The sequence below is a fragment of the Cyprinodon tularosa genome, unplaced genomic scaffold (assembly GCF_016077235.1).
Source record: "Cyprinodon tularosa strain WSP-4 unplaced genomic scaffold, ASM1607723v1 ctg792, whole genome shotgun sequence".
Classification (NCBI taxonomy): Eukaryota; Metazoa; Chordata; class Actinopteri; order Cyprinodontiformes; family Cyprinodontidae; genus Cyprinodon; species Cyprinodon tularosa.
In genome coordinates, this window is record NW_024039554.1 from 239,648 (window position 1) to 256,734 (window position 17,087).

At 43.0% G+C, this 17,087-nt stretch overlaps 1 protein-coding gene across 6 annotated transcripts in view; it reads left to right on the plus strand.

Annotated features, from left to right (window-relative positions):
* The window catches only part of gbf1 (golgi brefeldin A resistant guanine nucleotide exchange factor 1), a 113,355-nt gene that overhangs the window by 61,894 nt on the left and 34,374 nt on the right, over positions 1–17,087 (plus strand). For 3 of the 6 annotated variants that reach the window (XM_038271183.1, XM_038271182.1, XM_038271184.1), the window contains exons 5-8: positions 731–849; positions 4,703–4,811; positions 8,196–8,256; positions 13,414–13,468. In XM_038271183.1, coding sequence (XP_038127111.1) covers positions 731–849; positions 4,703–4,811; positions 8,196–8,256; positions 13,414–13,468 — 344 coding nt within the window. Of the gene's footprint in view, positions 1–80; positions 244–722; positions 850–4,702; positions 4,812–8,195; positions 8,257–13,413; positions 13,469–16,481; positions 16,518–17,087 lie in introns of those variants that run through there. The other 3 variants (XM_038271185.1, XM_038271186.1, XM_038271187.1) reach the window with 2 other exon arrangements.

Consider the following 17,087-nt stretch of genomic DNA (forward strand, 5'->3'; position numbering starts at 1 on the left):
AGTACGGTGCTCCAATCAGAGACGAGCTCGCAGCACGGTGCTCCTGTCGTTACTGCTGAGGTGGAGAGCAGATGTGAAGGCCAGAGCCGCGATCTGAACTAAACAACGTGCAGATTTGATTCCAGAGGATCGGCTGCAGCTGTTTCTGTCCTGTCCAGGTCTCTCCTCCTGCTGTCAGCTGCTGGATCTTCATTTTCGGTTATAGTTTTTCCTCTATTTCCTCATATCAACCATGGAAACATGGTTTTACCCAAGTCTTCTACAGAATGTCTGCCTCATCCCAAACTTTACTTCCATCCAGAGGTCAAAATGTTTCTCAGAATATGAGCGAGATGATTAATTTAGAAAAACAAACAAACATCCACAGGACGTCTAGAGTGCAGAATAAAAGGCTTAATGAGACATAAAAAGTAGTGTAATTTTGAGGACTTGACAGCAGCTTTCAGTTCTTTCCAAAGATTCTGGATTAGATTCAGGTCTGGACTTTGACCAGGTCATTCTAACAGCTGGATAAGTTTATCTGTGAACGGTTCCATTCTAGATGTTGCTTTCTGTTTTGGATCCAATCTGGTTTCAGGACCACGTATAGATGTGGCTTAAAGAGACCACATCCTCGCAGCTGTTTAAAACACTGCTGGTCTTCCCCATTTAACCAAGCAACCAATGAACTCATTCAACCTGGTCACTTTAAAACTGCCATCATTGTTCTGCTGTTTCTGTCTGTTTCCAGATTCTAACCATGAAGCTGCTGCAGAGGCCATCGAGAACATGGCGGACGCGGTCACGCATGCTCGATTCGTGGGAACAGACCCTGCAAGTGATGAAGTGGTCCTGATGAAAATCCTGCAGGTAGATTTTATTTTTACTCAGCAGGAACCTTCGAAGGAGGAAAGAGTTTTTCTGTTTTTATCGGGGAAGAATGGATCCATCCATTTTATGTTCTTATTGACGTTGAAGAGAATCCAAATGTTTCTTGTTTTTGGTGCAAACTGTCGAGCTGCGTGTGGCGCTGTGTTTCTGTGATGTAGGAGGTCGGATGGCCGCAGCCGTACGACGAGACCAGATCAGAACGCAGCAGGCGGCCATTCCTTAGAAAAACAGCTCATTAGAGCATGAAGAGAAGGAGTTTGTTTTATCGATGGCACATTCAGGACATTCTAGAAGAGGAATTATAGAATGGCATCCAGTGCAGCCATTGGTCAGCACTGTCTGAGGAGGAGGTGTCACTTATTGTCATCAATCTTTGACCTCTCCTCTCCACCCATAACCTTGCCGTCTCTGATGACCATGAGCTCAATATAGGGCTGGGAAATGAATTGTGTTTGCAATATACAGTGGGGCAAAAAAGTATTTAGTCAGCCACCAATAGTGCAAGTTCTCCCACTTAAAAAGATTAGAGAGGCCGGTAATTTTCATCATAGATATACCTCAACTATGAGAGACAAAATGAGAAAAAAAAAATCCAGAAAATCACATTTTCTGATTTTTAAAGAATTTATTTGCAAAATATGGTGGAAAATAAGTATTTGGTCAATAAAAAAAGTTCATCTCAATACTTTGTTATATACCCTTTGTTGGCAATGACAGAGATCAAACGTTTTCTGTAAGTCTTCACAAGGTTTTCACACACTGTTGCTGGTATTTTGGCCCATTCCTCCTCTAGAGCAGTGATGTTCTGGGGCTGTCGCTGGGCAACACGGACTTTCAACTCCCTCCAAAGATTTTCTATGGGGTTGAGATCTGGAGACTGGCTAGGCCACTCCAGGACCTTGAAATGCTTCTTACGAAGCCACTCCTTCGTTACCCGGGCGGTGTGTTTGGGATCATTGTCATGCTGAAAGACCCAGCCACGTTTCATCTTCAATGCCCTTGCTGATGGAAGGAGGTTTTCACTCAAAATTTGACGATACATGGCCCCATTCATTCTTTCCTTCACACGGATCAGTCGTCCTGGTCCCTTAGCAGAAAAACAGCCCCAAAGCATGATGTTTCCACCCCCATGCTTCACTGTAGGTATGGTGTTCTTTGGATGCAACTCAGCATTCTCTCTCCTCCAAACACGACGAGTAGAGTTTTTACCGAAAAGTTCTATTTTGGTTTCATCTGACCATATGATATTCTCCCAGTCATCGTCTGGATCATCCAAATGCTCTCTAGCAAACTTGAGACGGGCCTTGACATGTACTGGCTTAAGCAGGGGGACATGTCTGGCACTGCAGGATTTGAGTCCCTGGCGGCGTAGTGTGTTACTGATGGTAGCCTTTGTTACTTTGGTCCCAGCTCTCTGCAGGTCATTCACTAGGTCCCCCCGTGTGGTTCTGGGATTTTTACTCACCGTTCTTGTGATCATTTTGACCCCACGGGGTGAGATCTTGCGTGGAGCCCCAGATCGAGGAAGATAATCAGTGGTCTTGTATGTTTTCCATTTACTAATAATTGATCCCACAGTTGATTTCTTCACACCAAGCTGTTTACCTATTGCAGATTCAGACTTCCCAGCCTGGTGCAGGTCTATAATTTTGTTTCGGGTGTCCTTTAACAGCTCTCTAGTTTTGGCCATGGTGGAGTTTAGAGTGTGACTGTTTGAGGTTGTGGACAGGTGTCTTTTATACTGATAACGGGTTCAAACAGGTGCCATTAATGAAGGTAACGAGTGGAGGACAGAGGAGCCACTTACAGAAGAAGTTACAGGTCTGTGAGAGCCAGAAATCTTGCTTGTTTGTAACTGGCCAAATACTTATTTTCCACCATATTTTGCAAATAAATTCTTTAAAAATCAGACAATGGGATTTTCTGGATTTTTTTTTCTCATTTTGTCTCTCATAGTTGAGGTATATCTATGATGAAAATTACCGGCCTCTCTCATCTTTTTGAGTGGGAGAACTTGCACTATTGGTGGCTGACTAAATACTTTTTTGCCCCACCGTAATCACAATTTAACAAGATGAGAAGAGTAAGTAGCTAGGTTTTTTATTCCAGAGCTTTATGCTTAAAGGAAAAGTCCGGTCAGTAAAACCAATAATCAATGGATCATTATTTATACCTAAAACGAATACTTCCGCGGAGATTTAATGAATTTAGTTTTAATCAGTAAAAAAGTTGTCATCGCCATCACTGAGTCTGGGAGCGGCCATTTTTGCCCAAATATAGTAACCCCTTCCAGCAGTGACGTCACGGTGCGGTAAGCCTACCACCATTCTCCCGCTTTACAAGCAAAATCAGTGGGAACTACTAGACACATCTGCAATCAACAACAATTATTGAAGATTTCCAGAGGACTTCACCATTGAAATTCACCAGAGCTATAGTGAAACTGACAATGCCCACGTGCATGGCAGCTGAATACTTCGGGTAACGGGGAAAAAATGAATTATTCCACCTTTCTGATGCCTGATCCTCCACGGACATGTTGATCGTCTGATCGCCAACTTGAAGAGGGAGGATTTGCCATTGAACTTCTGGCCAGAGAAAAAACCCGTAATATGTAGCCAACATTTGGAAGAAGAATGTTTTCAAGATGACTTGGATAATAGCGCGTTGTGACAAACACCAGATACAGCACTGGGACTTGATCAACAGCCGATACCGCACCGTGACGTCACAAACCAGTAGGTGGCAGTAGTGTTCTTTGACAAACATGGATGCCTCCAGTAAAGCACATTCAAATGAAAATTACTCTGAATTAAAAACACTTATTATTTATTGAACAGTATGTAATAATTTCATATGTAAAGCACTTTCAGAAGTTTGAATTCTGAATATGAGCAGACTTCTCCTTTAAGGTGGTTTTGCAACGACACAGATGGGAAGAGACGGATGCAGCTAGCCCGCAGGTTCATGCCTGCAGATAGAAGTTAGACCTTTTTCACAGAAAGGTTACAGTTAAGTTCTACAAACATGGTTTGTGGAAAGCCACGCTTCCAAGGTCATGAAAAATCCTAAATTCTGTAGTAAAACATTTATATGATTGTGGTTATTGCAAAGGAAAATGGAAATATAATCGCAATATTAGTTTAAAATGTATATAGACCTGCAACTAAAAATTATCCTGGAAATTGATTAATCTGTCAATTAATATTTCAATTTATCCGTCAATAATCAGACAGCGAAAGATTGTTTAAAGAAGACTTTTTACTAAATCAAACCATGTGGAGCTAAGATTTCTGGATAGAACAGATAGACTAAGAAGTTTTTTAACTGTAAATGCAAAATGTTTATATATTTTTACAATCTTGTGTGGGTCACTCTGTCAGCTAAAGGCATGTTTTACAGTCCCTATACTCCAGCTAATGATTAATCAAGTACTAAATTAATTGATTAATTAGTCAGATGAATTGTTTGAGCTCTATTTAAAATCACTATTTTTGTTTCCAGGCAGAATCTTTCAGCCCTAGCTCAATATAAGCTTTAAGATTTGGAGATGCTCATCCAATCCCGCGTTTTGCTTTACCTAGGTCCCACCCACCCCTGTTAAGATGCACCCTGCTTGGCATTTTTCTGTCCCTCTGTGTTTTTATCACAGGTCTCATTTATTTGTGCTTCCTTTATCATCAGTTTCTACTGATAAAGTATCATTCTTCTGAGTTTTTATGTCGTCGTCCTCCTTCCGATGCTGTCTGTCAGCATCAGAGCTCAGTAATGGCTCTGAGTCGTGCACGGCCACCCTAAAGCAGCTGCGATCTTCTCGGTTTGTCTTCCCCAGGTTCTTCGGACTCTGCTGCTGACGCCAGTTGGAGCTCATCTGACCAATGAGTCTGTGTGTGAAATCATGCAGTCGTGCTTCAGAATTTGCTTTGAGATGCGCCTCAGTGGTACGTTTTCCTCCAGCTGACCCAGGCTAATGTTCATGTCCTTCAGTTGGTAAACATTGCTGTGTTTTAGTCCAAAGTTTGGACATAAACCAGATTTATTTCTGTGGCCTCTGAAGTGACGACATGGATCTCCCTGAGAAAACGCAGAGACTGAAAAGAAGTGAACCAAACAAAGTTAAAAATTTAAATCACTGGCTGAGGGTGGTGTTCAATTCAATTCAGTTTATTTCCATAGCACCAATTCACAACACACGTCCTCTTAAGGCACTTTACAGTTCAACCAGATCATCCAGTCAGATTAATTCAGTTTTCTATCTAAGGAAAACCAGTTGATTGCATTGACTCATTGGCTCGAAGACAATCCCTCACACTAAGCATGCTTGTAGCGACAGTTGAGAAGAAAAACTCCCTTTTAACTCTTCCTCTTCCTGCTCACGTTTCAATGAAAAACCCCAAGTCTAATCCTTCCTAAACTGAATCCAAAGCTGAGTCAAACGAGAACTGTTAAAAAGTGTGTTGCCATCTTCCTTGTTTTGCTTTCTCCAGCGTCGCGCAGCTTTGTCGTCCCGCTCTCAAAACCCCGCCCACTTTGCATCCAGACATTCAAAACACATGTCTGGGTTGTGATTGGCCCGCCAGTTCTAGGGCCTGGGGCATTGATCGAGGCTAGACCAACTCGCAGGCAAAGATGACTTTGGCCTCTGGCGGTGGGGCTAGTTTACTAGGCCATGTAGGTCTATAATTCACCAATTCATCTGGGTCAAGAGACGGTTCATTAAGGAAAGGTTTAATTACAGGCTGGACAGAGCATTACTTTTCCTTTTCTGGGAAAACCATTTTTTCTCCCCATTAGAAGTTAAAAACATCAGAAAATTCCTAGCAGACCAAATGCCTGCAAGTTAATACAAATAAAATGACATTAACAGTTTTCTAACAGACACAGACAGCGTTTTTAGGTCAATCTTTTCTACCTGTATGGTATAAATGTTGAACAAACATCATTTTGTTCCAGTTTTAGAATGAATCTTTATTTTGTGCTGAGTCAATAAATCCAAAGAAACCATTTATAACCATAAATGATACGAATAACGCCCATCAGATGAACACTGGTCCTTCATCTGAACACATGAGATTATATTCAACTCTCCAGGAACTCATCACTGTGAATTAGAATAAAGTTTATTAGTAGCCATTTTCTTTTAACTTGAACTTAAAATAAAATTAGATAATTAGTAATTAAAAGTCACCACCAATAGCTCTAAAGCAAAGGCAGGAAGAAAAAAAGTCTCCTTGGGATCTGCCTTTTTTGTACACCGAATTTTAAACTGTGAATTTTTTAAAAACTTAATTTTTAATGCTGAATTTTGTTACCCATTGAATGCCTTACACTGAATTTTTATCTGGTGAAAATTCGCCTGCCAAAAATTTTCCCTGCAAAAGATTTAACTGCAAAAAATTTGCCTGCAAAAGATTTAACTGCAAAAATTTTCCCTGCAAAAGATTTAACTGCAAAAAATTTGCCTGCAAATGTGTTAACCTTCTGGTGAATTCAAGCCAAAGCAGTCTAATGCTGCATTCACAGCGGGGGCAGCAAAAGCAGCAAAATCGCGTCTGCTGCTTCATTTTTGCTGCTTGTACCAGTAAGTTCTGACGCGCGGCTGAAGCAACTTTGCTGCTCTGACTGCGCGGTCCAAAAGTGGCTCTGACGCGCGTAGGGCAGAGCTTCACTATCCTTTCTCTGCCTTGCAGCTATATTTGCTGTGATCAGTGGGAATAAAGTAGTTTTAATATGTTTTTAAGTGAGAAAATACACCTGAAAACTTCATCAGTGCAGTCAGTTCATCCAGATTACAATCCTGCCTCCCAATATTATTTCTGTCGGAGCCGCTCAGACCCCCACATACCGGCGGTGCGCCGACAGAAGGAATCCATTCATCAGCAGCCTCTGGCGGGTCGCCTCCTCGCGGTTTACCGCGGTGGCTGGTAGGTGTTTTTCATCTAAATAATCCGATCTGCAGGCACCACAATAATAAAAGCGAACATATTCTGCCGGCAGATGTATATATTTTAAGTTAATTATGCGTTAATAAACTGTTTAAGAGGAGAAATCAGAGCGGTCTGTGTCATCAGTGCTGTGTCTCTCCCCCAGCCAGCTCCCAGATCAGCTTCTCTGATTGGTTGACGCGGCGCGTCGAGCAGCAAAAATTCAATTTTTCCATCTCGAGCAGCAACGCGTTTGCGGCGCGTCACGCGCGTCAGATGCCAAAACGCGCCCGACGCGCTGCTTCAGCTGCTCAGACGCGCTGCGCTTGCTGCTCGAAACGCGCCGCGGGACCTTTTGCTGCGCCTTGACGCGCGTCAACCATTGACTTTGCATGTAAACTCGCTGCTTCTGTCGCGCCAGCTGTCCCCGGTGTGAACGCAGCATAAACTCCATGCAATCGAGCAGCTTCTAGCCAATGAAATAAGCTCATTTGGTCAGAAAGAAAAAAAAGTTTGCCACTGGCCCCTTCTTTCAGATCAAACCAAGAGTCTTGGTAGACAGGGGTGCCGACCTAGCTGTGATCAGCTCAGGTATTTCACCCAGTCCGATTAAATGAAAAACTCTAATGCCTGTCTATGAATAGCTACCATATTTTTTGTAATCATATCTATTTAACAAGAAAAACTCCTCATTCAGCTTCATTTAGCCAGGAACAAAGCTATGCCCAACTGTTGTGTCACGTGACCAAATGCACTAATTTCATTGGCTAGAAGCTGCTCGACTGCATAGAGTGTAGATTGCTTCATCAAAAGGTCAACACATTTGCAGTCAAATGCAGGCAAATTTTTTTGCAGCGGAATTTTTAGCAGTCACATTTTTTCCAGATAAAAATTCAGTGTGAGGAATTCAATGTGTAAAAATGCAATGTTTAAAATATGGTGTACAAAACAGGCAGATTCCAGCGACACTGTTTTACTTCCATAGGATCCTGGAATAACGTTGTAGGGATGGGATCTAATATTCGACTTCAGTGAAATCAGAAGGACTTCAGAAGAGCTGACAGTCGTGCTTCTAGGTTCTGTTTCTTCCAATCTACCTCAAACGTAGAAGGGAATATTCCAGATTATATGAGATTTATTAAAGCTGTCTAAATAATGATGTTTCTGCAGGATAACAGTAAATCTAAGGCTCATTGATGGTCAGGTGGTTAGAGATCAGGGCACTTACAGGTTGCAGCTTTTAACACCAGGCTGTCGCTTTGGATCCTAAATACTCCCCAGATGCTGCTACATGCTACATGCTAGCTTCTATGTTTAACTGCAGTGAGGGAAAGAAAGCTGATTCTTATTATTTCATGTTTTTCTGTATTTTTCACATTGGAATTTAAATTTTTTCTGTAGAGCTCCTGAGGAAATCTGCAGAACACACACTGGTGGACATGGTGCAGCTTCTGTTCTCCAGGTAAACGCCTCTGAAATGTAGAATCAGTGATGCTCCTCTTTTCTTCACAATGATTGAAATGATCAGAAATCTGATTTTAAAGCAGGCAACTTATTTTGATCATAAATAGCAGAGGAAATGTACATAAAGTGTAGCTCAGAGCTTCCTTTCTGATTTTAAGGAGTCTGGCAATTTACTGATAAATCCTTTTGTATTTAAATTCAAGTTTTAATTCAGTTCAGTTTTATTTCCATAGCACCAATTCAAAACCCATGTCATATCAAGGCACTTTGCAGTTCACCAGATGATCCATTCAAATTGGTTCAAAGTTTTCTATCTAAGGAAAACCAGTTTATTGCATCGACTCATTGACTCTTCAGCAATCCCTTATACTATTCATGCTTGTAGCGACAGTGGAGAGGAAAACTCCCTTTTAACAGGAAGAAACCTCCATTAGAACCAGGCTCAGTGTGAGCGGCCATCTGCTGAGGCCGACTGGGGTTCAAGGAGACAGAAGCAGACATAGAAAAAGAAGCAGAGATACAAAAGGAACTTGTCAATCAGCTCCACAGGCGGCCTTGTCCAGGAAACACACAGCATGGCAGACGAGCTCCAAGCCAGCTGCCATGTCAGAGGATGAAGAGAGCACATCCAGTTAGTCACAGTCAGAGAAACGAGGCTAAACACTGAAAAACAGGCCGAGCTGCAAAATCTATAATTTTCTCTCCAGGATGGAGTCACAGCCAAACAGGAACAGACCAGATGAAGCTACTGTGAGAAAAAGCAGAGAGAGCAGAATGTTAGAGATTGAAATGTCAAATACTGCAGAATGGACAGATAGAGATCGAATAATGAAAAAGGGGTCTCTATGTCCTCCAGCAGTCTAAGCCTATAGCAGCATAACTATAGAGATAGCTCAGGATAACCTGAGCCACTCTAACTATAAGCTTTATCAAAAAGGAAAGTTTTAAGTCTAGCCTTAAAAGTAGACAGGGTGTCTGCCTCACGGACTAAAACTGGTAGTTGGTTCCACAGGAGAGGAGCCTGATAACTAAAAGAGCGAACAGAGCGAAGTGCTCTGTTAGGAACATAAGGAACAATCAGATCTCTGATATCAGATGGAGCTTGGCCATTTAAGGCTTTATATGTGAGAAGAAATATGTCTCCTTTCTTCCATTTTTTGTTAAACAAGAAAGTAAAAGACATAAAAACTGAACATAGACAAACATCCTTTTTCATCCAAATTAATACTGTGTTTAATTTCCTCATAAAAAAAATTCCTGATTATGCTCCGCAAATATGTAAATGTAAATCTAAGTGCATTTTATCTTGAATTGAGGAGGTAAGTTGATGATTTACATTTAAAATAAGAAAAAAAAAACAGCAATTCCATTTTCTTATTTCAAGTGGATATTTTCTAATTATCTTATCTGAAGAATAAAAAAAATCTTATTCCATCCCAGGAATAAAGTTTTTATTATTTTGCGCCGATGCCATTTTTTGGCCCCGATACCGATACCCGATACCTGGCTGTGCAGTATCGGCTGATACCAAAATAATGTAAAATAATTGCCATCACGGCTTTGTCAAGCTGCTGCCTACCTTTGTGAAGCTGGAAAAAAATTTAATACAAAGTGAATCCAGTAGAACGTTTTATTGCCTACCAGGAGTGGGTGACAATAGTTGAATAAACTTATGGCTCTCAAAATGGTATCAGTGCCCTATTTGTTGGTACTCGCCGATACCGATACCACCATTTTAGGGCAGTATTGGGGCCCCGTCTGGTACTGGTATCGGTATCGGTGCAACACTAAATAAAACCATCATCTGTGGAAGTCCTCCAAGTTTTTCTCAAGTTTAGCTTTTTGCAGCAGATTAAACCACCTTTTACAGTAAACTGATTGACAGCCTCTCCCTGCTCTGTTATAATGAAAGTTTTTGTTCCTTGGGCACATTTTTCCTTAAAGCCAATGCCTTCCTGGGCTCATTGAGGACACTTTCTGATCATCATCCACTTCTCCATCATTTGCATACACCCTGAGCCCCACCATAGAAATGCTTTTGTGTGCCGGCTGCCCTTTCACCCCAATAAAAGGGGATAATGAGGAGCAGACACTCCCAGCCTTTAAGGAGGAGCCTGCTGAAAGTATCAGGCCTGTTAATCTGTTAGCCCCACAGATCATCCCATAATAAAGCTAGCAATGCAGCACTTTATTAACATGGACTCTGTGTCATGGGGGGGGACATGTCTCAATTAGCAGCTAAGCTTTAGTGTCTACAGAAAGCCTCATTTCAGCAGGATTTCAGGAAAATTCAGACTTTCCCACATTGAGGTTCATTTTTCACAAACTCTTTGAATCAAAGTTTAAAGCTTTTAATAAAACAATGTTTCGGAAGGAGCAGCCTTATCATGCAACAATAAGGTTAAAAGCCCTTTTTTAGTTTTTTTTTCCTCTACCACCTCTATAACTGATATCATCGGTGTGATTATTAGCATAAAGCTAACCTTGATTCACAGAGGCTGGCTGCAAAGCCAAGCCTAACAATTCATCAACGAGCCAAAAGCTGAGGACAAACTGAGAGATGGTAAAATAAATGCACATAAAAAAAAAAAAAAATATCCATCAATTTTCTTCCACTTTATCCGGGGCCGGGATGAGGAGGCAGCAGGCTAAGTAGAGATGTCCAGACTTCCCGATCCACACACACCTCCTCCAGCTGCTCTGGGAGGACCCTGAGGCAACACCAGGACAGCTCAGAGACATAGTCCCTCCAGCGTGTCCTGGGCCTTCTACAAAGCCTCCTCCCAATGGGACATGCCTGGAACACCTCCTGAGGGAGGCGACCACGAGGCATCCGGAACAGATGCCCAGGCCACCTTGACTGGCTCCTCTCGTCGTGGAGGAGCAACATCTCTACTCCGAGCTCCCCCCGAATATAACTGAGCTCCTCACCCGACCCCGAAGGGTTCAGCCAGCCACCCTGAGAAGGAAACTCATTTCGGCCACTTGTATTAGGGATCTTGTCTTTCTGTCATTAACCAGATCTCATGACCATTGGTGAGGGTGGGAACGTAGATTGATCGGTAAATCAAGCGCTTTGCCCATTGACTCGATACAGGAACTGCATCACTAATGACGCTGCACCAATCTGTTATCGTTTTACCCTCCATCTGTCCCTCACTCGTGCACAACACCCTGAAATACTTGAACTCCTCCACTTAAGACAAGGTTTCTCTACCCACCTGAAGAGGGGAGTCCACCTTTCTCCGGTGGAGAACCATGGCCTCAGCTTTGGAGGTGCTGATCCTCATCCCAGCCGCTTCATACTTGGCTGCAAACTGCCCCAGTGCACGCCGAAGGTCCCGGTCTGATGAGGCCAACAGGACATCATCATGTGCAAACAGCAGAGATGATATCCTGAGGTTCCCAAACCGGACACCCTCTGGTCCCTGGCTGCGCCTCGGAATTCTGTCCATAAATGTAACGACCAGAACCGGTGACAAAGGGCAGCCCTGGTGGAGATCAACATGCACCGGGAACAGGTCTGACTGATTACTTACAAAAGACGACATCGGTCTTCCAGAAAACCAAAGAATCATCACAGAAATCTAACTGAGCTTGTTGGAAGCAGTGATGATGGTTAGAAAGCTGCAAAAAGACGTATTAGTAAACTAAAAAACAGCTTTAAACGTTTGAGTGAAAAATGAGACGATCCTCCAATGAAATTAATTTTTATGCCCTTGAAATAAAATAATTACACCGATACAATTTTGAAAGTTTATTCAACTATTGTCACCCATTCCAGGTAGGCAATAAAAAGTTCTACTGGATTCACTTTGTATTAGTCTGTTTTCAGCTTCACAAAGGTAGGCAGCAGTTTGACAAAGCCATGATGGCAATTATTTACATCCAAGTAGTATGCAGTTCTCATATATACACACACATATCAATTAACAAATGGTATTGGTATGGTATCGGCTAATTCTGCACAGCCAAGTATCGGTATAGGGCCAAAAAATGGCTGTGGCGCAACACTAGCTATTACAGCTATTCCTTTTTGTTCACATTAATTATGTTTTTGATAAAAAAAAAAAAAACTTTCACAAAATGCCATCAGAACGCTTATAATATTCAGTGTGTGTCAGTGTCCACCATATTGGATCAGTCCATTTGCTGCACATGTTCAGAAAGGTCCAAACAGGCAGCAGCAAACCATTTGAAAACAAACAATGCGAAGAGCAGTGTTGCCAACTTAGCGCTTTAGTTGCTATATTTAGTGACTTTTCAGACCCCTCTAGCACTTTTATTTTAAAAAAGCGCCTAGCACAACATCTGGAGAGTTTTTTCTGCAGCTGGAGACTTTGCAATAACATCTAAAAGCAGCAAACTCTGCTCTCCAGAGCCAGTAGATTGGTAACCCCGCCTCCTCCTCTCCTCTATCTTGTCTGCTGTCATGATTCATGCAGCTATTATTTCATCCAAATGAAAAATGGAGAACAGAGAAGCAGATCATGGCTTGTCTACAGTGAAAAGAAGGACTGGGTTATTTACTTTGGCCTTTTTGGAAACACAGGAAGGAGCAATCAGCTAAGTGAGCTTAGTGCTTGGAAAAAAATCTTTCATTCCTTTAGAGACAGCATGAAAAGTCAGCTGAGTACAAAACATAGAGATGAAAACAAGAAGAAAAGGGACAAGAAGAGAGGGACACAACCTAGAACAGATAATGGATGTTTATTCTATTAACATTTCTCTATCTGTATAATGGTTCTGTTTTATGTGTTGTCTTCTCAATTCAGAGGGCCCCCTGCTTGTCTTTGCTCAGGGCCCCAAATTTCCTAAATCTGCCCCTGGTCTAATGGATTCATTATTCTAAATCTGAGGATGGATATAAAGCTGTTTTATGAGCAGTTAGATCAACCCTGATTCCAATAAATGGAATTAGATTTTTGTTTTCATTAAATCTAGTGAAACTGTAGAAGCTTTCAAAGGGGAACTCAGCCTTCTGCTGTGTCATACGCTGCAGACCTGATGAGAAAGAAGGAGTTTTATCAGAAGCTGTGAATGTAAAATGAGTGGATTATGAAGCTTTTCTTGCCTTTGGCCTCAAAGGCAGCAAGTTCGTTCAGGTGGACGAAGTGCCTCGTTGGTTGATGGTCCTCTCTTTTTCTCTCTGCAGGCTGCCTCAGTTCAAAGAGGAGGCAAAGAGTTATGTGGGAGCCAACATGAAAAAGGTAACATGATAAGGATGATAATATTCCGGTTTGTTTCCATGGTGATGGGTTTGCTTGTGGTTTTCTCACTGTCTGTGGCTGTGTAGTCTGGTGAACGCTGCTCGCTTTAAGAACCCCTCTCCTTATTATGCGATGGTGAATCAATCCAGCTGTTCTCCTGAATTAACTCCACCCTTTACTGGATTGAAGGCTTGGTTTGCTTAAAAGTCTTCAGCTGTTAAATATAATTTGGAAATGAATCGATTTTCAGTCAAACCAGAGAAATGGAGCCGTTCATGCAGCAGTGACTTTACAATAGATTTAATGAGCAAATGCAGAAAATCTTTGCATCATTAGAAGCAAAGACTGATGCTGCAGGTTTTAACATTTCTAGCTAGTTTGGGTATTTATAAACTGTTTCTCCATAGTTCATAAAAAATGTTTTAGTGCAGCAATAATAATCAGAGCTGCTCTCTGTTCCTTTGATATAACAATCCACTCTATCATTTGGAGTGTAACTCCTTAATATTTATTAATTTTTCATATGCAGAATGTCTGCAAAAAAGATGACAGCTTGCAGGTAGTGTCTGTCTCTGGCAAACAAACTCCTGGATCAGCTTTTCTGGTTGGTTGATGCTCCGGCGTCCAGCTGCAAAAGTTCAGTTTATTGAACTTCAGCCTGGAACGCTCTAAATGCTCAGTTGGACCTCTGGACACCATCTCCCCTAGACTTTGCATGTAAATCAGACGCTTTATTGCCATAAAGCACCCGGTGTGAACGCAGCATCAGTGATTCACTGTGATCTTTATGTTCATCTTCAGTTTTTTCTGCCTTTTCTCTTTTTTATCTCTTCATCAGCTTGTGCCATTCTCAAAGTACCAAATGTTCTACTGTTTGGTCATTTTAAACCTTTCAGATTGACTGTCAGAGGATGAGCAACCAGTCTGTAACTGTGGAGGGGGGGGATTCTATTTTCATTTCCATCGGCTGAATAAACACAAATGACCAGGAATTGACCCTTTCTCACATTAGAAGGTGTCAATTCAGAATACTGTGATGAATCTCTGAACAGCAGTCGGAACAAATGACGTTTCTCAATTCACAAGAACGCGAGTTCGGACTTGTGTTCTTGTCAAGTATGTTCTTGAGAAGAACACAGGAATGTGTGGACTCTGGGAGAACGGGAACACGCAGCATAAATCTGGGTCAATTGGAACAGAAGCGTACTGATGACATCACCACACGCTCGGCTTGTCTGGAGCTGCATTTCACTTCCTGTTATTAATAGTCTCTAGATAATAAGTTCGAACTTTTTTCATTTAGTGTGGGAATAATAATGAACACAGTCATATAAACAAATCAAATGAACATTTTGCCAAATAAAACAAAAAAACTTGCCATCAGAGCCAGGTTCTCCTTCTCCTTCACACACGGCCAGAGAGAGAGCTGCTGCAGACGGGCTAACCTCAGCCCTGGCTGCTGCAGACGGGCTAACGTCAGCCCTGGCCGCTGCAGACGGGCTAACCTCAGCCCTGGCCGCTGCAGAGGGGCTAACGTCAGCCCTGGCCGCTGCAGAGGGGCTAACGTCAGCCCTGGCTGCTGCAGACGGGCTAACGTCAGCCCTGGCCGCTGCAGAGGGGCTAACGTCAGCCCTGGCCGCTGCAGAGGGGCTAACGTCAGCCCTGGCCGCTGCAGAGGGGCTAACGTCAGCCCTGGCCGTTGCAGACGGGCTAACGTCAGCCCTGGCCGCTGCAGAGGGGCTAGCGTCAGCCCTGGCCGCTGCAGAGGGGCTAACGTCAGCCCTGGCCGCTGCAGAGGGGCTAACGTCAGCCCTGGCCGCTGCAGAGGGGCTAACGTCAGCCCTGGCCGCTGCAGAGGGGCTAACGTCAGCCCTGGCCGCTGCAGAGGGGCTAACGTCAGCCCTGGCTGCTGCAGACGGGCTAACGTGCTAACGTTAGCCCTGGCCGTTGCAGACGGGCTAACGTCAGCCCTGGCCGCTGCAGAGGGGCTAACGTCAGCCCTGGCTGCTGCAGACGGGCTAACGTGCTAACGTTAGCCCTGGCCGTTGCAGACGGGCTAACGTCAGCCCTGGCCGCTGCAGAGGGGCTAACGTCAGCCCTGGCTGCTGCAGACGGGCTAACGTGCTAACGTTAGCAATGGCCGTTGCAGACGGGCTAACGTCAGCCCTGGCTGCTGCAGACGGGCTAACGTCAGCACTCAGGCTCAGGGCTCTGCTGGTTGCCGTGGTCCCCTCAACATCTGAACTTTTTTTTTGTAATTACACATTAAATCAGTAAATGGGCCATATAGTGAATCTTAATCTTCTCGCCTCAAATGATCTTAAAACGTACTTTTATTGAACAACAGCAACAGAAAAGAGAACATTTAACTTAATACCCTGAGCTCTGTGAGCGCTTCATTGAAAGCTACTGCTGCCGCAGTGCATGCTGGGATACCTGTCTGTCTCAAGAACGGACAAGCCTGCTCTGATGAATGTTGGGTAAAGACGGAGGGGCGAGAACAGCATCCGGCGACTTTGTCCGTTCTGTCTTCTTGTTCTTGTGAATTGGAACAGTATAGGGCTGAGGATGATGAAGTTTCACCAGTGAATGAGAATGCGCAAGTACACATATTGAGAAACGGCTCAAGAAAAGCTGATAAGCAGAGGAAATTTAGACCCCCATGGAGTTCATGAAAGGTGAAGATTAGGGCTGAAACAATAAACCACATTACTTAATTATTTAAATAATAATCAACTAATTTAGTAATCAAGTCCTTTTATTCCACCACTAGGCCAACTAATGTTAGCCTAGTGGTTAGAGCAGTTAGGTTGTGCTCTGTGAAGGCTGCGGCCTGCTGCATTTCTTCTTCCTGCTCGTCTCTAGATTCTGTGCATTCCTCCAAACCCTCGGCCCTGTCGGGAATCTCCCCCTGTCCCGTGTTGCATGACCGTCCTGCTTCAGCATGCCACATATCTGCCTATTCACTGTCATATCACTAATCAACAGCTTCTGCCTCCTTCTCTCCTCTGAGGCTTACAATATCTTATGGAAAAACAAACGTGTGCAGGTAAGAAGTTAGCTGTAGGTGTCTGGGATCCCTCCTCCTTTTCTAACAGCTTCTTTTAAAGACCTCAGGGTGAACTTGGCCTCAGCCATCTTTGTTTGTGCATCTTGTTTCTTCTGCTGAAAGGATAATGAACCTTCTTCCATTTTTAAAGTTTCAAAAACGATGAAAGATCATAGGTACAACTTCTTCATCAAAACCGTTATTTTTTTTATTCGCAGAATATCTAGAGTGATTATAAATAAAAGTCTTAATTTAACTGATGAAAATGAAGCTGAGAAATAAACGTTGGAACTGTTTTCTGCAATGCCAGCATGAACTCAAAAGGAAAATTAGGTTGAGTTGGTTCATATATCATCGGTCATCTGCTAATCAAATTTTTTCGGTCATAGCATCTTGATTCATATGTCGCAGCTAATATACGCAACGGTTGAAATAAAAAATCATAATAATTTCCTTTCCCATTGAGTTGCGTCCCAGTGTTCACGGGGATGGACGTCTGTGTCTTCAGCAGGCGTAGAGCTAACAGAACTGGCAGCGTTGCGAGGCAAGGGCTCAAACATGTACGGCTGG